At 43.6% G+C, this 22,384-nt stretch overlaps 2 protein-coding genes across 3 annotated transcripts in view; one reads left to right on the top strand and one right to left on the bottom strand.

Moving 5' to 3' along the window:
• The window catches only part of METTL24 (methyltransferase like 24), a 45,054-nt gene extending 32,372 nt beyond the window's left edge, over positions 1–12,682 (top strand). The window contains exons 5-7 of one of the 2 annotated variants that reach the window (XM_085575004.1): positions 3,262–3,323; positions 7,326–7,340; positions 11,208–11,665. In XM_085575004.1, coding sequence (XP_085431130.1) covers positions 3,262–3,323; positions 7,326–7,340; positions 11,208–11,522 — 392 coding nt within the window. In that variant the 3' untranslated portion in view covers positions 11,523–11,665. Of the gene's footprint in view, positions 1–3,261; positions 3,324–7,325; positions 7,341–11,207 lie in introns of both variants that reach the window. The other variant, XM_021553767.3, reaches the window with a different exon arrangement.
• Positions 12,683–20,324: 7,642 nt separating this feature from the next.
• Positions 20,325–22,384, bottom strand: part of CDC40 (cell division cycle 40) — a 37,603-nt gene continuing 35,543 nt past the window's right edge. Inside the window, exons 14-15 of the mRNA XM_021553761.4 lie at positions 22,056–22,200; positions 20,325–21,308 (exon numbers count right to left, since the gene is read on the bottom strand). Of these exons, the coding sequence (XP_021409436.1) occupies positions 21,131–21,308; positions 22,056–22,200 (323 nt within the window). The 3' untranslated portion in view covers positions 20,325–21,130. The remainder of the gene's footprint in view (positions 21,309–22,055; positions 22,201–22,384) is intronic.

The following is a 22,384-nucleotide window of genomic DNA, read 5'->3' as shown; positions in this document are numbered from 1 at the left end:
AAAGACTGTGATGGGAAGCACAATTAAAAACCTTTGACAGAAAGGCCCTGAGCAGCAGAAAAAAAGCAAGAGTTCATTCTGTCCCAAATGGACAGTGGTCACACATGCAAATTCTTATTCCAGGAGTAGTTTTCCTCCCTCTGGAGCTCTGCAGGAAAAGTCTCTTGTTGTACCCTCAGTAAATGCTATGAGTTTGCATTCCTTGGCAGTATGGCTCACCAGTGGATGGAATTGTTTCTTGTAAAACAAATTAATCTGGAAAGGAGAATCTGAGAATGCTGAGTAAAACCCTAATTTAATCAGGAAGAGCTCATAGCTGTAACTTTCAGGGGAGCTGTGTTCAATTCCTGACATTCAAGTTATCTCAAACAAATTGTGTAAGAGACCAAACTGTGTCATTGTTTGTTACGAAAATAAATGCAAATCAATCCTTACATCTGATTTCTATTTGAAGGCTTTAATTTACACTCTCTCTTCATGAAGGTTTTTTTTTCTGTAGCAACTTGGGTGATTTTGCTTCATTTTATTGAATAGGCTTCAATTTAGGATTTCAAAAGGAAAGAACATTCCTTCACCTGTTATTTAATACTCAACACAACTTCAAAACACTATACCCTGAAGTAATTTTGATTAATAATATCATCTCCTCCTAGGCAAGTAGTTTATCACTTGCTCTTCTCCTCAAGTGGATACTATAGAATTTATTTCATGCTGCACTTTCAGCTTTCTGAAGGCTGATGTGAAAGGACAGTATTAAAGATTAACCATTTTTGCTTAAAATCAGCTCTGTTTGTAGTGCACAAATAGATATAAAATGAAAGTCCAGAGAAAATGTGTAACAGCTTAGATGTGCATGGTGATTTTATTAACAAAACAAAAAATAAACTCTTCAGATTGGGAAATGTCCATGTTCAAGTTCTGTAGCAATGAAATCTGTGTAATTACTCTTTACTATGCATAGCTTAGGGCTGTAGGGGCCAAAACAGGCTTTTGAATTCTTGATCCTGCCTAGACAAAATAATTTAACTTTGGTTATCCTTTGCAAGGCTAGACTTAGGTATTGCCCAGGGATCCTTGGGAGTTGCTTAGTGTGAGTTGCATTCAGTGAGGGGCTGCTCAGCCCTGGCTCAGTGTGTGGGTGCCACCAGTGTTTGCACACTCAGCTCGTCTTAACTGATGAGCAGGACCTCGGCACCAGCTGATGAGCACCTGCAGGCTGGTCCTGATGTGGAATCCTGAGATCAAGATGAGAAGCCAGAGCTCAGAAGCCCAGGAATCTTTCAGGGCCATGAGTCCTTGTCTCTGGTGCTGCTGCAGCTGGGGAACAGCTCCCATCACCTTGCTGGAGTGGGGGCAACAAGTTCAGATCTGCTCTGCTACATGTGGCTTAGTGTCAGAAAGAACAAATGAGACCAGGTCTTTTGAATTGTTGCATCATAAATCCTGAAGTAAATGTTTGGAATTCTGAATTCTTGAAAGGGTTTAATTTTTTTATTTTTATTTATGCTTATTTGGTGCTTTTCCAAAATCTCAGTTCTAGAAGGGAAAAATCCACCCTTCATCTGATTTTTAGCCAAATTATTTTTACATTAAATTTTTCTTGTGCAATCAATGGTCTCTAAGCTTAAGTGGCCCTTTTTCTGCAGCTGTTATTTACCATCTATATATAGCAGTGAAGAACAGCATTTGCTTTTGTCGGGTCATCATACTGGCCTTTCTAAGATTTCTCCAACATGAGAGATCCTGTATTTCCCGTAACATCTTATTTGTGTTGTGCTGCCCCTCCTGCAGCTGGAGCATCAGCAATCAGTACTATTCAGAAGTCTCAATGGTGTCTCTGCTAAGGCTCAGGCTGTGACTGCCTTCTTCCTGGAAATGTCCTGACTGCCCTTCCCTGGAAATGTCTGCACTTACTGCTTATTATCTTGTTTGCTTTTTTGTGACTCGTCAGGCCATCTCCTTGTTATATCAGTTTCTGAATTGCACGGTAGAAAAAGTTTTGTCCCAGAACACTGATTTTTTTCATAGTGTAAATGGCAGGTCATGACCTATTTGCAGAAGGAGTAACTCTGCTCAGTGGAGTCCAATTTTAGTACTGCACTCTTTTGCACCAGGCAAATGCAATACCATAGCACTTAGAGCTTATAGTCTAAATAAATGACCTGCCACAGGATGGAGAAGCACAAACCTCACCTCCATTAACTTAAATGTCTATGTTTGAGATAGCTGTTGAAGTCCTTACAGGCTCAAGCTAAACTGTTATGGTGCAGTTTGTCTCATTCACGGGCAGACATTCTGCAGTTTGAGCAATAACCAGAGCCACGTGGAAACCCTTTGGGGGTCTCTCAGAGAGCTGGCAAACCTCACTCCCCTTGCTGGAAAGAGGCAGCCAAGCTGGTGCAGCTGTTTCTACCTGCAGTTGGAAATGCTGCCTTCTGTAGCCTTGAAACAGTTGCCCCTGAGTAATCCACAAGCTCATGGCACACAGTGTTTCTTTCCTGTATGTATGTATTTTTTTCATTTCAGCGATAATGAAATCAAGGTGGTGATAAGTCTGTATTTGCTTAATCAGCTAGGGCTGCTGCTGCCTGAAGTATTTTAATTGTAGGTAGATTGAAGAGTTTGGCTGCAACTAAAAATGGGCTTGACAACCTCATGCTGCTCGAAGCAAAGATCTTTGGATAGTGATTTACTGCTCACCACCTCTTGCTTTTGGTGTCGTGTGCACAAAGTGTCTCATGCGCTTTACAGGGTTTTCTCTTGGTCCCTTATGTCTCCTTTTGCCTCATTTAAATTCTCTCCACCAGGAGCACTTCTCAAGACATTGTTAAGAATATTGGTATTTCTAGAGAGTGATCTGAAGCTGCTGTTTAGTATGCAATTGTCAGGCATGGAGGAAAGATCTTTTAATGATATCATTGGCTGAATATGGTGCAATCCATAGCTTTTTCTTCCCCTAGGAAAAGGCCTAGTGCAACACCTGAATTGTAATGAAAGCTTTGAAGTATTGCACTGTTGAAGCAGAACTTATGCAGGTTATCTTTCAGAAAAAGAAGTAAAGGCACTTTCAAAGCATATCATTGTCTGCTAAAAATTAGAAAGGAAGGACAATTCTTTTTAGGGTTTTATTTTCCTTTTTTTTTTTGTTGTTGCCTTTGTTGTGGTTGTTAAGACCCTTCAGAAAAAAGTCAGCTAGTAAAAATCCGCTTTCCCCCAGCTTTGCTAGAGAGCTGTGCAAACTGTGTTCAATTCCACCTTCCTATTTGACTATTTCAGTGTCTAAGAGTTGCATTCAGAGGAGCATGGCACTCACTGCAGGCACTGTGGGGTCAGCATAGCTGTGCTGCTGCTGTAGGAAATCAGTCAGTCCCATTCCCTCCTCCTGCCAAACCTGGAGCTCAGCAGGAGCCTGGGAGCCTGCCCTGCTTCACAGGGTGGTACCAGATGCAGGTACCTGCTGAGTTGAGACCTCTATGCACACTCCACAGCTCCTCCTTAAGCCACTAACCCTGGCTTAAATGTGAATTTTATGGTTTTAATTTGGCTGAGGTACTGAATATCTAATCAGGATGGTGGTCCATGGTGTGGCATGGATTTAATGAGAATCGAGAGCAACCCATTTCTATGAGCATCCTGGTTTTTCTCCACTACCCATCTTTCTCATGATTTCCCAGTAGTGTTGATATTAACAAGTGCTTCAGATAAATGCCCTATCCAGACCCTCTAGGAGCTTTCTAAAAAAATGTACCTTTTTTTTCCTTCCCACATTTGTCCCTCCTCCTGTCATGGTTTACAAGTTCTTGTCATTGGAATTGGCCATATCTTTTTTAAATACTTTCACCTTAATGTCTGGATCTTTTCTGGTCTCTCTTTTGATCTGACAGCAGTTTAAGGTTCCATTCTCAAAAATTTGAAATCCAGAGGTCAAAGGCTTAGCAGTTTTTCCTGCCCGTCCTGAGTGCCTGTCCCAGATGAAATCTGAGCTGTGCAAGCATTTTGTGATGGTTTTTATTCATGTTTTCAGGAATGTACATGCAGCCTTCTTCTGTCATGGTTGCAAGCAAATAGAAGGGAGGCAGGTTATTACCTTGTACAAAGAAGGTAAGAAATGGAATGACACAAATAGATCCCCATGGAGGGTGCAGTCTCAAAGGACTTTATTGCTCTGGCAAGTGCAGATGGGAACCAAGTCCTCCACCAGATTTTACTGGAGCTACTTGGATATACCAGGGCTGCTGATTCTCCTCCTGCAAGAGGAGAATGTTCCCTAAGGTGTGGTGGACATTTTTTGAAGATGGGACTTTGATTTCTTTCTTCAGTTACTTACATTTTTAAGGCCCCTATGGGCACCATGTTAATAAACCATAGAAGGCCAAAATGCTGTTTACTCTGAGCGACTGTTTTATGGTAGCCTAAGCCATCTGTCCCTTGCACTGCACACACACACTTGCAGGTCTTGCTCCTCAGGGCTTTGGAATCAATTGTTGCTTCACCATTTGCCTGCTATTCCAAACCTGTCCTGACAGCCCCCTTATCCTGCTGCAATGTGCTTGACCTGTTGCTGCTGGCTTTCACTTTCAGCAAGACCAGGATAATGTGGCTTTATGCAAGCATGGAGCTGTGTCCCACCATCCGTGCTTGGTGCTGGGGCAGCACAAACAGACTGCAAATGTTTGTTCCCCTCTAATGAAGAGGCTTGAGGGTCTAGCATACACCATTTATTCTTTTGAGTAAATATCCGTTCCCACAGGCATCCAGCAGTGTCTGGCAGAGAAGATCAAAAGAGCAGAAAGGAAAGGGTTTCCCCCCTTTGTGGGGGGAGTGGGCAGCAGGACATCTCCTGCAGGATTAGATGGCTGAATGCACGTTTTGCAAAGCAACTCATGTGCTCAGCCAGGCTGCACACAGAGCGGCTGCGCTTCCAGCTCGGCTGCTGGAGGAGTGCACTCAGTATTTAAAATATCTGTTTTTAGTATGGGCATTGGCAAGCAGAGCTTTTGCAGCTGATCAAACTGTTAAATTATTTAAAGTCCGGGTTTCTGAAAACCTCTTATGGGATTTTGCCTACTTGGGCAATCTCGACATTGGATTGAAGGACTAGGTGAGGCATCTGGGTTGTTTTAATCTTTTAGTGTGAAGCAGGAGAGCTGTGCGAATTGGAAAAGGTAATGGGGGCAAATGGGAGCTGGAGCAGTGTTTCTGAGCAGAGGCACACATTTGTGAACTGCTGCCACTCAGAACTGATGAGGAGGTCAATGTTTGAGGGCTTATGTCCTCATGGTGACTTTTCATCATTTCCTGTGAGAAAGCATAACTTGCAGTCTTCAGCTATTGAGTGGTGAGGCTCCTGTTGCCTGCTCTGGAGACTAGTCTCAGTTTAAAGAAATGGGGAACAAAGATCTTTGATGCTCAGTTTTTCTTGTGAGGGGAAGGTCTTCTCCCTCAGCCACATCCATGTGCAGTGGGTACCTGCTCCATGCAGAGGGTTTGTAGAATCTATTCTCTGGGTCATTTTACAGGAACCTTGGTCTTGCTGGGTAGCAAGCTAGACAAGATGTCTGGCTTCAAGATCATTATAGTGTAGAGCTAGCTAAACCCATCAAACCTGTCTGAAAATCAATTCAGGCCTGGGGATCTGTATTATTGTATGACCAAAAGATGATTAACAAGTGACCTGCTGTCTCCAACTAGTCTAGTGTCCAACACAAAATAGGAGAGGTGCCAAGAACTTGTTCCTTGACAAAGAATGATGTTTGTGGTGACAGAATGCTACAGGTGAAAACCTGTGACCTCTTGACCAAATGAAGCCAAGGAGAAAGTATTTCAGGCCATGATCTTGTAAATCATCTGGGGGTTGTTTGTCCAAAGATTATATTGTCCATTGGTAAAGTGTCATTAAAAGGAGCCTTGTGCCAGCTAAAAGGTCTCTTCTTCTCTGCCTGTCCACTGGAGTAAGAGGCATTGCTTAACTGGTCCAGTTAACTGGACTGGATGGGGTTTTTATTCTGTAATGGGTCCTTAGAGAGAAATTGCTTCCAGATGGGGAGAGTATATGGGAAATGTCTTGGCATGAGAGACCAAGGGAAGAGCTGGGGAGTTAAAGTGCCAGGGCTCTGAGGCTGTGGGAGGAAACACTTGGGGTGCCAGCATTGATCTTTCCTAGAACAGTCCCCCATGGGAGAGCACGGGCAAAGTGCTCATAGTGCTCCTGAGTACGCAGCTGAGATTGATGCCTCCTGCATGTGCTGGGTGCATTTGTCTGAGGCCATTACTGCATGTGGCAAGCTGTTGCTGTACTGATAATTGGCTGTGAGAAAGTTAAGTTTTTAAAATATATTTTGAAACATTTTCTCTGATTTAAGAGGTAAACATAGTATTACTTAATATCCTGCTCCTGCTGTGTAATGGGTTCATGGAAATACATCACCAGAACTGAAAGGACCTGTATTGACCAGGACTGTCACTTGTGAGGCTGTGGAGAATCAGTGGTGAGAGCAGAGGTACAAAGCTTGCCTGCACTCACTGCAGGTTTTCTGTTTCAGTGACGTGTATATTGTATGAGTAACTTCAACTGGGCAGGTGCCCTTTACTGTAAAAGAAGACCAAAGACCCTGTAAGCACCCAACTGCACAAATCAGCTTTGTGACTTTGATGCCTTAAGCAGATTCTTGAAGATGTGCCCGATCTGTCACACTGAGAATGTATAATCTCAAATGACACATTTGTTCCAGAGCCAATTTGAAACTGGCTGTACAGACCACCAAGAGAGGTGCAAATGTGAGCAGGAAGGAAGGGAAGTAATTTGGAAGAGAAGTGCTGCCGGTTGGAGCTGTACATCACTGCTCAGTGCTGATTGACTTTTCTCCTGATTTCAGCACCCGTGTTGCTCTGGCCAGGCCCCCAGCAGTCCTGGTCTCCCCAGCAGATGGCTCAGAGAGAGGCAGGACATTTCCCCCTCCCACTGCTTGCAGGGAGCATGGGAAGAGACAGCCACAAGCTGCTGGGAGCATAATTTGCTATTGGGTTATGTGGCATCCTGGCTGCCATCAATTACAGCTGTCACTCGGAATGAAAGGGACTTTACATCCAAGCCATCTCCTGCTGGTGAGGACGGGCTGTGGATGCATTTTGAGAGGAAAGAAAATGAGGGAAGTATTATGCTGAAAATCTGCACATGGGAAAAGGATATGAGGGAAGTTACAGTTAAACAAAACACACCCAAGCACCTGCTGTTACCTGCAAAGACATGCTATCAAAATGTAAATTAAACAACTTTTTCTAGAATTTCGTTTTCTGAGAATAGAGAATTGTACTTAGGGAGAGAGGGGGAAAAAAGTCTGGTGCACAAGCCAGCAGACCTTTTCTTGCTGAGCAGCTGATATCAAAATGGTAGCCTGGTATCACAGGGAGCCAGAACAGAGGAATATTTTTCTCTCACACTGTGGGAGCAGCCCTGCAGTTCAGGAGTCTGGGGTGGCTCTGAGCTCTGTCCCTGTGCCTGATAGCTGTAGTCAGCTCTTCTCTCCCTCCTCCCAAGCTTACACTGCAGACCTGCTCCCACAGAACTGGAGGGATCCTCTGTACCTGACTTGCATTTGCTGGTTTTGCCTTTCCTGGCTTCCACTTCCACATGCTGAGCTCATGCTGGAAGTAATACTGCCAAATTGCTTTCTCCAGCTACTCACTCTCAATTGACTCTTCTCCATGGGAAGCTTTAAATGATGCCCACAGGCATCACAGAGCCTGAAATCCCCCTTAACCCTGGTATTTCAGAAGCGGTCAAGGTGAACAGAGCTCAGATCTCTGCTTTAGGAAATGATGCACACTTGTAACAAGTCATTACCCTAAAAAGAAGAAATGAGCCTTCATACAGTATATGTTGACCTTCACTAAGTAAAATACAATTTTTCAGCTGTTTTATATGCCTGGTTGTGCATAAGCATGGCCCCTCGCCTTTTTTTTTTCCTCCAAGTGTAAGTGGTACAATGCTGCAGTGCTTTTTCAAGGGAGCCAAACTGAGAAAATATTCTAAAATCCACATTTTTTACTTTTCTGTGGTAACCCAGTTAATTTATGGAGGATAAGAGGATTTGTAGAAGATAAGAGGAACCAGCCTTTGTGAGCGCTTGAAACTCACTGCCATACTTTACCTTCAGGCACTGTAGATCTTTACCCTCCAGGATTTATTCACAGCAGTGGACTCCAGCTGTGCTCCCGGGTGAATTAGAGCTCTGAATTTATAGATTTGCCCACTAATCCTTTCACTGGCACTTTGGATCAAGGCAACTGGAAGGTGGTAGTGCATTTCTTATAGATAATGCGCTGCTTATCACCAATGGTAAATATCTCCTGAGCTGTCTAATCATCACAAAACTTGCATTTGGTGTTAGCAGGTTGCTTGTAATTTGCTCAGATATGCCTAAAGAGAGCTGTTCTGCCATTCATTTTACACTATCCATGGCATGCACCGGAGACTCTGGGCCAGGAGGGACACCTTGCTTGGCAGGCAGTCATGAAAGTTGATGGGTTGAGACAGGGACCTTCCTCCGTCCAGATTTCTCAGCAGTGCAGGGCACTAAGAGCAACAAAGACCCTCTGGTTTGTGTTTGCAACACATCTCTACTAGCCTTGTGTTTCTTTTCTGGTCATTTCATTATGTGTTCAAGCTGTTATTGTGGTAACTCATTTTCTCCTACTGAAACACTGGTTACCAGCCACTTTTCAGATCAGTTTTGCAAATACAACACAGAGCATGCAGAGTGCCTGCTGAGCAGACAGAGCAGCAGTTAGTGTCACAAAAGAAAAACAAACAAACCTGAAGGACTGAAAACATTACCATGGGAAAAAGATGTCCTAGTGATGCCATCAAGTAAGATCATGGGAAAACAAAACCAAATGCCTAGAAAAATTTCTTCCCCTATCCTTCCACTCCCTCCCCACAAGGAAAAAAAAAAGGGGGTTGAATAATTTGTCTGCTTTCAAAGTTACATAAGTCTCCCAGAGATAAAAATCTGTGGTTTCTTAAGTGCGGCAGTGTGGTCTTGTGGCAATTGCGTCTGTGTGGAACCAACTGCCTGCAAAACTGCATTACAGGTAGAGATACAACTTGGTAATTGCAAAATAAATTACCAATTTAAATGTATGAAGGAAAACAAGTGAGCTCACCCACCAGCTGAAATGTCATGAGCTGCATCATTTAAATTCAGCCTCCCCTTGAACCCAAAGGAGCGCTGCGTTCAACTGTTTCACTGACCCGCGGATGGACAGACTGACAGGCTCTTTGTTAGAGAGGCAAGTTAGGAAATACCAGAGCAAGGTTGTCCATGCAACCTTCCTTTCTGCTCCCCATGCACACATACCACAATATGGGCTTTAATTCCACAATCCCTCAGTCATTTTCCACTGGCCCCCTGCCTCCTACAGAGTGAAGGAGGCACAATGCCTTCTTAATGAGCAGACAAGCGGTGGCTTGGCTTATTATGATTCTCTCTGTGACCATGGACCCCATTCAAGTCCTGCTCTGAAAACATGGTGTTTTGTTTCCAGCTGTTTTACAGCTTCTTCCACCCAAGTCTCACAGCCCTTCACGTGCTCAACTCCTGTTCAGTGATTAACACCCTTGTTTTACAGATGGAGAACAGAATAGGCAAGTGTCCTCAGAATCTACAGATTCTTGCAATGCCATGCCAATCCATAATGCTGGGGCACAGCCCCTGAGGAGGGCTGACGTGGCTGTGAGCTCTGCACCTCAGCACTCAGCCCCTGGCATCTCCACTCATCCCTCCATGGAACAAGAGAAGGTGGATATGGCCAGCCCTTGCCATGGCCCTGTGGTTTCTTGGCCATGGCCCATGCAAAGCACAGGTTGTACTGGAGTTGTATAACCAGAGCTGTGCTGGACCAGGGCAGAGGGGTCTGTGAACTCCACAGATGGGGCATGGCATGCATGACACCAGCTAGCTGCCCTGGGATGGGGCAGCTTAGGAGAGCAGCTGCCTTGGAAGTGCTTTTACATTACCTGCCCAAAGCTCTCTCCTATACCTGCACAGGTGCCTTTTCTGATACTGCCACAAATGGTTAAGGTAGACTGCCAGAGAGAATCTGGGGGTTTTTTTGGGCTTTTGTTGGTTTTGTTGTTTTTGTTTTGGGGTTTTTTTAGAGGTTTTTCTTTTTTCTTTTTTTTTTTCCCTTTTTTGTTTCAGGAATTTTTGAATAAATAAAGTCTTCAGATTTTCACTTCAAACCCATCTTGAGTCTGAGCAGATGGGCAGAAGCATCAGCTCAGGTAGAACTGGCACAGGCAAACCCTACTCTCACAGTGTAGGACTTTCCCCTGCTGGGTTCTGGAAAACAAGCTGAGCTCTGCAGCTTGTGACCACTGCTGCACTGTGGTCATTATTTTCTACCAGGTGTGAAATGGTGATGAAATACTCTTTTTATGTTAAAGCACCAGCTCCCCTCCCCAACTAATCTCCAAGCAAAGTCAACCCCCAGTTGTGTTGGGCTGTGAGAAGCTGGATTGCTGAATATCTCACTACAAAATTAAATAATGGTCTAAAACTAGAAAGCAGAACTTATCTGTTAGATCTGTTATTCCTTTCAAACACCTTAACTTCTTCTTTTCTGCTATGCCTTTTCCTTTGGAGGTGCTACCCTTAAAATCTTGAAGACTCTTTGCAGAGTTATCCTTTGTTTTGGTCATCCTCTCTCAGCATCTGTAGCGATGCCTGCAAAAACTTCAGCCAGCAGCTTGGCCAAGGCCAGCTGATTACTTGAGCTGTCCACAGCGTTCATTTTTTGCTTTGGTCTTCTCTTGCACTGCATGATACATGTAGCATATCGCTCATGAGCACCCTACATGATCAGCTATGGTGCAGGCAATCACTGTTAGTGGGTTTGGGTCTGTTGTTTGGTTCTATTTTTTTCATAGCTGTGATGCCACCCAAGAATTGTGAAGGAACCAGTAACATGCTTTGGTTATAGGAGGTGCTTGGAATATGCAGCTTTTCCACCATGAATTGGAGGCAGGAGGAAAAGGGCTGTGAACAGTCAAGGATGAAACCTCATGTTCTGCCTGTGTTAGTCCTGTTATTTTTTTTAATACCAAATTAATATCTGTGTATTTAAAAATGGCCAACCCTGGCCTCAAATGTTACTGCAACTGCAAAGTTCCTCGTTTTCACATAGTAATGGTGCTTTTGTTGCAGATTGATGTCCTCAAGGCAGACGTGGAGAGCGCCGAGTGGAAGATTTTGGAAAACCTAATCCTGGAAGATGTTGTTGAGCAGATAGGACAGCTGGTCTTTGAGGTGCACATCCACTGGCCTGGCTTTGAGGTCAGTGGCAATGACAGCACCGTGGTGCGGTACTGGTACAGTCTGCTCCGAGAGCTGGAGCTGAAGGACTTCAGGCTTTTCCATACCTACAAAGACTTATCAAAACCACAGATGTTTCTCAAAAAGGAAGCCTTCAACGCCAGTAGCTGTTACACACTGAGCTGGGTAAATACAAGATGGAAATAGCAGACAGGAATTTATGATGTGTGATTGTGAACCATCTGGCCCCGTAGTGTTGTTGAAGAGGATTTTGGTGTCACTGGCTAAAGTTGCTAAATATGCACACAGTGACTGCTAACAAAATGAACTGGCTTTTATATTTATATGTTGTCAAAAGAACTGCCACTAGGAGAAGATACATGGTGCAGATTTGTACAGCAATATATTTGCCGGAGGGTACATTGTCCCACAGGACAGAGGTTTCTGCAAAGGTTTGTCTGGGGGAGCTAAGAGTATGGCTTTTCCATGCCTGAGCATGCCAGCAAGGAGGGCATCCCTCTGGGAAGCTCTGCTGGCTGAGCTGGACCAGCCCTTGGTGATGAGGTGTCTTTTTGAGAAAGTGTCAACTGTTACTTCTCTGTAAAGTGATCATCTTTGATTTTCACCTTTTTTACTTCGGCCTTGTTTCCTATGGAACAAACCTGAGGCAAGAACAGTATGTTCTTGAACGCACTGGCAAATTTCAGAGAATTTGGCACAGACAGAAATCACCACCCAACTAAATTCCTACCTATTTCTTTGAGCAGCTTCTGAATGCCCTGACTTAGGTTTTTTAAGCTAGTCAGGCTGCAGAAAGTGACTTCAATGCTTCTGACACAGGAGATGGTGGGACAGACACTCAGCTGCTGGATAAGCTGCTGCCAGAGCTCCCCTTCCTCACCTGCAAGAGCCTTCAGCCACAGAAGACAGGGCTTCTCTAGTTCATCTGCTCAAAGAACAACTTGGTTGAAATTACTCATGCAATGGCTGCAGCAATTGGTTTTTGATCTAGTGAGATATGTAAGAGATGAAAATGCAACCTGGTGTTTTTGTTTGTTTTGGGGTTTAGTTGAACATTTCCTGGTGCCTTTTCCAGTGCTGTGCCTCACCACCTTGTCTCTCCCTGGCATAAGGAGGCTAGACCCTGAATCTGCACTGATGCTGGCAGAGGTGGCAGCCCAAGCTGGTGCTCTGGACTGCAGCTGTGCTGGGGCTCTGCTGGAATGTGGATTGTCTGCAGTGCCCCTGGGAGCCTTTGACATTCCCCAAAGAGCTAAGGAATGGGGGGAGCTAAAAATTATATATCAGGTTGGATTTTTTCTTATCTTTAGATGAATTTTGATATTAAACTTTTCATTAAAATACAAGATGTCACTTTCATGTCTCTGTTATGTGGACTCTAACTAGCTTTGGTTTCTGACTTCTCCAAGTCTACAGCTTCATCAAGGGAAGTGGTGGAGGGGGAGATGCTGTTCTCCTCTCTCCAGTGACCAGTGTCAGGACATGGAAAAATGGAATGAAACTGTGTCAGGGGAAGTTCAGATGGGTTATGGGGAAAAGGTTCTTTACCGAGAAGGTGGTCAGTCACTGGAACAAGCTTCCCAGGGGAGTGCTAATGGCACCAAGCCTGTCAGAGCTCAGGCAATCTCTGCATGACTCTTTTACTAACCTGGTTTAGTTTTAGGTTCCATGAGGAGCAGTGAGTTGGTCTTGATGATCCTTATTGGGTCTTTTCCAACTTGAGATATTCTATGATTCTATAAAAGTAGCTCCCGTTTCTGCTCCTGCACATCCCACCTGGCCTAGGGCTTTGCAGACACTCAGGTGTGACCACCATATCCTCAGCTCTGCATCAAAACCAAGATGATCTGATGCAGATGTGTTGAATTCCCCATGTCCAAGATGCTGGGCAAAGCACTTTCTTCAGGGCTGAGCTACCTATTGCCATCCCTGAACCAGGTAAAGCCCAATCCAAGAGATCCACAGCCTCTGAAAAATGAGTAAGAAATGCCTTCTTTGTGACAGCCAGCCTTGCTGCAACCCTCATACATTAAGTACTGAAACTGTTTAACAGAGGAGATTCATCAAAATGCAAGAGGCTGCCAGGGTTTCCTAAACTAATATCTGGCATGTTGGAACGGCCACGCTCACTGCACTGCAGAATGGCTCAACTCCCATTTTTCAAATAACAGGGTGGCAAAAGTCCAGCTGCAAGTCTTGATTTATTAATTAAGCATAAAAATATGGGTTCTAGCACTGTACAGGTTTTTCCTCCTAATTAGTCTTAGAGTAAGTAGCCTAGTAGCTTATTATCATTTGTTTAAGAAACCAATAGATAGAGGTTAAAAAATAAATTACATGACATCTCTCAGATGTTAAAACTCAAAACAGAAGCACATCTTCCATCATTTATTTCCCTGAAGTAATACGGTGATATGCAAATTACAGAAGTGGAGTAGAGGTCAGTCTTGGTTCTTTGGTTAGTAAGGGAGTTTAATAAACCCTTAGGTAATCTGTTGATTGGGACTGCCCGGTAGTGTCAGAGACACTTCAGGATACAGCAAATATATATATGGTAAAAAAGATTCCAATAACTATGGTAATTTTAAAGAAAACCTTATCTCTAATACAGGGTAGATAAAAGCTATTTATCATTCTGGAGGTAGTTATGTGATGTTATAGGAGAAAATGAACAGTGCTTATTTAATGCACTCTCTGCTTTTCTACTTCACATCTCTTAGAGTAGAGTTACAGCTTTCCTTTCTGAGGTCTTGCTTTTATGCCCTTACCCCTTCTCTTTTATTGACCTCTTTTACCTAAGGGACAGACCTTCAAATTAATTCATTCCTGTCTCCTAATGACTGAGCTGCCGGGTACGTGCCAAGGGACACAAGCCAGTGCTGGCTGACTGCTGCAGTGGACAGGCTGAGGGATGTTGTGTGGGGTCTGTGTCTACCCACTGCAATACTCAGGCACAATTGCCCCTGACCTACTCAGAGATCATCTCCATGCAGTAACCACATGCCAGTGTTGCACTCCACAACTCTTCCCAGATCACACCTGCACAGAAATCACCACAGCTTCCCCCTTCTCCAAGGATTAGGTACAGAGAGCACCATTAAAACCAGTGTGGACAGGGCATTCTGCTCTTATAGCCACAGCCTGGAGTCTGGGAGCTTCATGACCATGGAGGAAGTCAGACTCAGCCCCAGATCTGCTCAGCATCACCATTACAGGTATTGCCCAGCTCTGCTGTTCCCCCATTCTCCTGGCATGCTACCTCCAGGTGCCCTGGGCATCTCCCCACACTCCCTGCAGGCTCATGCATCAGCTCTCCAGAGCAGCCAGTCCATTCCTTCCAGCCCAGGCGCCTCCTTCCTGCCCAATCCTCAGGCTACTCATGGTGGCCACAGCCAGTGCCAACCCCACCTAACAAAGACACAATGACAGGTTTTGTTCCTGATGCAGAGCCATTATTGCATCAGCTGGACAACTCCATCAGGAGATGTTTCAGGTTGGTCTAAAGTGGATCCTCACAGGGGTAGGGGCAATTCTACTTACACAAATCCTTTTGTGGGGGGTGAGGGCACTTCTCTTTCAGACAGGCTCGCAGTGATTTATAAATCACACACATTTGTGAATGAGATCTTACAGGTGCTGTCCAAAATTTGGTGAAAATGAAGAGAAGCAACAGATGTGAAACCCCTCGAACTATCCCAGCTGATACTGCAACATGGCAAGTCCATGGCAGCACAGAGGGGAATTTGTTAGAACACTAATACACTCCTCCAGGAAAACTGGGCCCTTTCTGAATGTCACATTGGCTTCCTTGGAGGTTCCAAAATTTGCCTAAACAAAGGTCTGACCTCCTGCTGCACTCCAAAACCTGTCATTTATTGCCTGTACTTCTGGCCCCAGGCTTTGATCCCATTGTGACTTGTGAAAGGTTGTTCTTCAAGCACCTCTGTGAAAGAACAAAGAAAGCGTAAAGGGAACATATGTCTGGCCTTCCTTGGCAGATGCCAAGAAGACATATCACCCAGTAGCACACCTGAAGAAATGGCACTCATTCTCTCTGGTGAATAATTCAACAGCTGAGACCATCTGGTTCATTACAAAACTTTTGTTTCATGAGCTTCATTACCCGCTCCCTTGTCCTTGACAGGATGCTCAGGGTTATTCAGTAGGAAATCACTCTTGATTTTTTCCTGCTTGTTAACACAATGTGACATTTAATCGCAGTCAGTAGAGACCTGGTTTAGTGGCAGTGGAAGTTCAGAGTTGACCTACATTCAGAGACATATTTAAACCTGCCCCCCCTCCACTGGCTTTCAGGGGCAGCATCTGCAGAGCAAGCTTGGCTCTTGAAGGGAACCACCTGCAGGAATGAATGGATCTCTGCCCTTAAATAGAAGTCGCTGTTCACGGTGCAGTTTGACCTCATGTGAAGAGTTTTACCTGCTTCAGAAGGAGACCTTTGCAGAGACAGCCCATGTTACATCCCTTATCCCAATAGGCAGCACCTTGCACAGGGAGAGCAGGAGCCCACTTTGCACTGCCTAGAAGGGAAGACTCAAATGTGAATACCATCAGTGCCACGTCCCTACTCTTTTTGGTGGATTATCGACATAGATCTTCAAGTTTAAGCAGTTTTCTGAAGGAACGTGCAGTGGTACACACAGTACAAAACTTCTGCAAGTAATGAAGATGCTTCAGCATCTTACCTGGTATTTCCCCCCCTCTATATTTGAAATTCCATTTCTGAATGAATCACAAACAAAGTGAATCCCACCCTTGCATCATCGAGCGGAGCCACCACCCAGGGTACCCCTGCCCTTGCAGGGAGGAGGAGACAGGTGCCTGACTGGTGTCAGACCTCTGAGGCAGCAGCAGCAGATGTGCCTTAAGAGAACCTGTGTCTCTCCACTGGTGTCTCTCCACTGATGCCAGCCAGGAGCAGCCAAGACACAGGGACTAGGACTGCACAGACAACCCCAGGCTGACCTCTCAAACTGATTCACCAGGTAGGAGAGGCCCTGAAGTGACTTCCAATTTCTTCTTTATGAAAGAAAAATTGCTCCAAGAAACAGGAGAATCCAGGATCCAAAGAAATATTCCATAATGTTATTCCACTTGTTTAATATTGGAGGAATAATGACAAAAGGAAAACAAAACCCACATGTCCTGCTGCCTCAAGGTACTCCCAAAGCATCAGCATCAGGGTAGAGAAAGGAGCTTGCAGCAGGGAAGCTCTTCTGACAGAATTCAGTAAGGATTTGGAAACCAGGGAATGGGCCTTCCATCTTTCTCCTGTAGATGTCTGGCCTGACAATGATTTCAGAGTCTGAGTTTCCTTTTTATCTCCAGGGAATATTGGAAGGGATTATTGTTTGAGAGGGTACATGAGGAGGAGCTGAAAGAGCAGGGCTGTATGGGGATGCCAAAGAACAATATGAGCAACAGCTCTGAGCTAAGGCCTGGGGGTGCTTGGAGAAATCAGCCTGGAGCAAGCTAAAATGGGAGGTGAAATTGTTACAACTCTTCCAGGACAGGACATTTTTCTTTTTTTTTTTCCTCTTAATATCATTTTGCAAGAGTTTAAACTCCACCAAAAAAAGAGAAAGACTTATTACACAATTAAAGAGTTTAGCTGGGGAATAGGAGCAAGACACCAAAGGGGCAATTATGCTGGGAGAATGGGAAAGATTTGCAGCTCCCAGAACTATGTCTGGGTAACTGTCAGTGGTCTTGAAGCCCCATAAAGTTCCTATTACTGAAATGACTCCCCAGAGGATTTGTGTTGCTGTCTTCCTTTCCCAAACCAGAGAAGCAGGCTCAGTTAGTCTTGACATCTTCCAGATTAACAAAAAAACCCCAAGGTCTAATGAGAACCTCTTACTCCATTGACCAAGGCAGCAATGTTTCATTTGAGCAGTCCCCCAGTGGCATGAAGCACAGCAGGGCAAAAAGAGGCTCAGAAAGGCTCAGTGCATTTAACACATTTTAAATATTCTGTCATAAAAGATAACAAACAGGTCTGAGGACAAACTTCCAGCGTGCCTGGTCAATTTACAGGCCCATGGCTCACTGAAGGTTACTGCAGCTTGTTTCTGAAAGTTTTAAATTCTGCAAGCAGCTTCTGTAAACATAACCCTGCCACAAGTAGTTTGCTCTGAGTGCTGCAAGACAGCCATGGTGTCTGTTTTGCTTATCAGCAAGCCTAACAGCAAAGACATATTTTACTGCAAAATATGAGGCTTAAAATTTTGAGTGTATGCTAGTTAAGTCAACCTACAGTAACAAGTCCCTTAAGTAGTCTCCAGAGGAATAACCTTCCTGGCAAGCTATTTTTTCTGGTGTATAGGTTATACTGTTTATAAAGTCTTCCAAGCAAAATTCCCCTCCCTCCTCCGCTCTCCGCGTGCTCCCCCTTGTGCAGGCTGCTTGTCATATGGAGCCTTCCTAGCAAATGGGAGCAGGATTTTGTAATAACCAACTGGTAGAAAGAAGGAAAGTACATCATGTTACTGGGCTGCCAGAGCTGCAAGGCTCCCTGTTTAAATCAGCTGTTAAAGCACAGCGTTAAACAGTGTTACACCACAGTGTTAAACAGCATACTGAAATCTGCCTGCTGCTAAAAATTGGATTTTTATAAGACAATCTTGGATGTTTCTAGATGCACAGTAATTCTGATGTTTGTTCTTTGTAATGAGGGCAAAGACTGAGCAGCCCCATCTTACTGGGGACAATTATAAACTCTGAGCAAGACAGATGCCAAGACCATCTGCTTCAAGACAGCCAGCCTCCTTACCAGCAAGATGCACGAGGCTATGTGGGCTATTTCCCCCTCTTGCATGTGAAAAAAGTCCAAGAAAAAGCTGGCAAAAGGTCAAAGGAACCATCAATTTTCCCAGACAGAACTCCAAGAACAATGGAGACAGTTGATTGATCTGCAAAACTTCGCTATAAAAACAATCAGTATTAATAAAAGCAGCAACATTTTGGCATGTCATTTCTGAAATCTGCAGGTGCATGATCAAGGGGAACAAAATAACGATGCTGTGATGGCAGCCCTGCAGTCCATCTTTGTTGTATTCCTTCCTGGCAGTGCCATACACTTGCTTCCAGCCTTCCCAAGATGTCCCTTCAGCTTGAATCACTAAGCACCCTCCACTAATATCTGAGGAATATTAACTGGAGATATTGAAATGCACTCTTCCCTTTTCTCCCAATGCTGACTTTTCCCTGGATCTGTCTGCTCACAGGCAAAGTCCAGCACAGATGTCTCAGCCTAGACTTGGTCTGACCAACCTCTGTAATAGACTAATTGCTGGTCAAACATGAAATTGGGAAGAGAAGGACATGATTTGATTTGATTAGTCCAGAAAGGAAACTCCTCCCAGGTGGCTGCTGGAAAAGCAAGTCTGGACTCGCACCTCACTCACACACACATCTATCCTTTGCACAGCAAACTAGCTGACAACATGAGCTTTGCAGTTTGCAACAAGAGGGAATTATCCTCGTGAAAATTCCCCCTGCAGGCTTCAACGCAGATGTGAGAAATTCCACAAACCATTAATGTGGTAACTAACTGTGAGGGGCAAAGGATTTTATCTAAAAGTTTCTAGGGTAATTTTGATTCTGGGCTTGCTGCAAACATTTCATCCCAATTCATCAACTCCAGCAGAATTGATTGAAACTTTTTTTTCCTCCAAAGACAACACCCAGTATACGACTAGAAGAGTTTATACACTTATTTTCATATTTTGCATATACTATTTTACAAGTATGTATGTAAAGCATGGTAGGTGACACATGGGAAAACACAGTACCAACAACACAGCCAAGCATTTAGTATATTATGATTTAAATGGTTTTAAGCATTTTGGAAATTTTTGTTTCTGATGTGAAAGCCAGTATATGTTCCTGTAGGAAGATTTTCTATCAGCTCTATTCCTCTTCTCCTCCTTATTTCCCTGTACATATAAACTGTTAATAGGGCACATCACCACATATCCATTTGGGAAATGTACTTGAAGGAAAAATCCCTTCCAAATTTCTCCAGCCCACTTTCTCTTGAAGCAACACCTGGCACACAACACACACCAGAGTTAACTCCCAGCTCAGGAATCAAACCTTCCCTCTGAAAAGCAAATCAGAAACTCATCCTCTGCAAGACAGCAGCAGCCCTTTCCCACCCACATGTTGAAGAGCAGAGAAGGAGGAACAGCCTTTTCTCTCCCAACAGAGGATCAGCCCACAGGATATGCTGGACCTGCTCTTTCCTCCCTCTCCAGGCTCTACTGCTTTTTATGTCAGTACTTGCATGGGAACAAGGCTGGGACAAGTTACCACCAGGATGGTGCTTGAGAAAACGTGGAGTTTTTCAGGCATACAAGGCTGCTGGGATGGGAAAATAACCAGGAATGTGTAAACTCAGTGCAGTTGCACAACAGCATGGACTGAGAGTGGAATGACTCTTGAGCTCAGCATTACAGAGTTGGCCTAAAAATGCTTAAGCTTCCTCCTGTTCACTCACAAGGGCTAACTTGTGTAACTCACTCTTTGAAAGACCAGAGTTTCTTGCATCCAGTCAAACAACCCAAAATCCACAAAACAACCAACCATTTCCTTCCACCTCGACCATGTGGGATTCTCTGTTCAGCTTCCATCCTGCTGTCAATTAAGGCAATTACTCGTCTTTGCTAGCCTTTCTAATGAATTTGATTTACAGTAAACAATATAGTATAATTCAAAACTGTAATTAAATACTGATCCATGGGATAAAATTTGCTACATGCATTTATTTTTATGTGTCCAAAAAAAGAGAGCAGACAGGGAATCAAAAGGGATTTTTTTCTCCTGCTGCCAAATTGCCTTAGTTTTAAATGATCACTACAAGAGAATGAATTTATCTGAACATTAAAACAACTGCACATTAAAATACCAAATGATAGAAAATATTTTATATGGGCACTGCAAGACGTAAAAATTGAATAAAGATAAGCAGAGTTTTTATAAAAAGATTTATTAAAAATAAGTTCTTTAAAGAGAAAACAGTGTGACATGTATATACATTAAATTGTCAAAACCTTCATGGGGCTTATAATACAAACTATTCCAAACATAAAAACAGACATTCACTTTTTTTTTTAATATGTCATGCTTATTGGAACATAATAGCATATGGGAAGACAAAAAAACAATACAGCACACAACCATTAAAAGGGAAACCCTGAAAATGAAGACTACTTGCAAAAGTGAAAGTGAGTATCCTCATGATTCTACAGACAGAAACTAAGACTATGAATGGCATCTTCAGTTGATAGAGTTCATCTGACAACTGCTAGCTTCAATTAATTCTTCATTTCTAGTGTGAATTAGCAAATCTCAGCAAGTGGATTTGTGCTTATCTTTTCCAGCTCTATTGCAGTAGGTACCAAAGATTTCTTCTTAGGAAGAAAGTTACAGAATTGCTGGTTTTCTCTTTAAACTCTCTGACAGCCAGAACCACAAAAATAGCTTTTCTTAAAATTATTTTATTTTACAAGAGTGTTTTGCACAAGCAGAGGCAAGACAAACTGGCACATGATTTGGCATGCTTCAGATGACCTCAGCTTAGCTTCTCATTCCCAGATGCCATATTTAGAACTATATCCTTTCACTTGAGTCTTTTGAATTTCCTGGTGTTCAGTGCATATATACAGAGAGCGGAGAACTGCAGTATTACAATGTCTACCCATCCTTACAGCAGAACACACCCTAATCTCAGATGTATGCAGGGCTTGCATCTCTTGGTCTCTGTAGCATCCTCTTTAGTCCCATAGTTTAATCAGGCCATCCCAGCCGCACGTGATGACTTTGGATGTTTCATGTGGATGCCACACTGCACCGATACAGACTTTGTCGTGTGCTTTTAACCTACTGTAGAGTTTTGTTGTCTTCCAGTCCCAGATGTTTAGTTTCCCATCTGCATCTCCAGATATCACATAGCTGCATTAACAGGAATAAAATGAAATTGCATCATGTGTGCAGACTGCTTGTATGCTATTACAACTAGCAACTGAGCAACAGAAAAGAGCTTCACCCAGGGAGCTTCCCAGCTGACACAGCCTGCAAACATTCCTACCAAGGAATCAGTGTTCAGGCTGTGCTCTAAGAGCACACAAGTCCTGCAGAAGTGATTCATCAACTGCGAGCTAAATGTGCCAAGCAGTGTGATTATACCCTGCACTGTGTTACTGGAACCCAAGAGAAGGTGCCACAAGTTTCTCTACAATTATAGACATTTTTTCCTCCAGGTTTGCTGAGGTTATTTCCCCATTTTTATAGTAATTTGTATCTTATGTACATACAGTACTAAATGTATGGGCACATTACTAAGCCAACAGGAAGAAAGAGATGATTCTCTGAACAGTAAATGAGGATACCCACACCAGACCTACGAACTGGGGAAACAGGATTAGTTCAAACCCCAGACACTCTAGACAAGTGCACATTGTGGGAACAGACCCTGCACTGCACACCACGTGCAAAAAGATGGGAGTCAGATGTGGAAGCCTCTCTTGGTCCTATCATATGCCAAGAGTAAACTTTCTGTTCTGCTGCTTGGCAAGAGAGTTCTGCCCAATGCCTAGCTAATGGGACTGTGCATTCATGACTGTTGCAGGGGATTCAAAAGAAAATTTAGTGTCTGTACTTGTAAGTTTTAAGATGAAGCTCATTCCCACAAAAACTTACCTCATATCAGGTGAAAAATCCACTTGACAAGCATAGCCAGCTACCATGTGACCTTTGAAAATTTTCTTTTTGTTTAATCTGAATCTGTTCTGAGCTCCAAAAATCAAGATTTGGTTATCCATTGACTGGCAAGCCAACCATTTCCCTATAAATGCAATAAACATAGGTGGTGTCAGGGTGCTGCATCTCAAGAAACAGAACTAACTGGGATGTTTTCAGAGATTCTTACAATTTTTCTTGCACTAACTTAATCCAGATTTTCATTATGTAGCAGGGATCTAGGTAACAATTGATATTGCTTCTGCCTGGTACAACTGCCAAGAGTTGAA

Source organism: Lonchura striata, chromosome 3 (assembly GCF_050655825.1).
Source record: "Lonchura striata isolate lonStrDom1 chromosome 3, ASM5065582v1, whole genome shotgun sequence".
NCBI classification, from domain to species: domain Eukaryota; kingdom Metazoa; phylum Chordata; class Aves; order Passeriformes; family Estrildidae; genus Lonchura; species Lonchura striata.
This window is presented reverse-complemented; position numbering and strand designations above follow the sequence as displayed.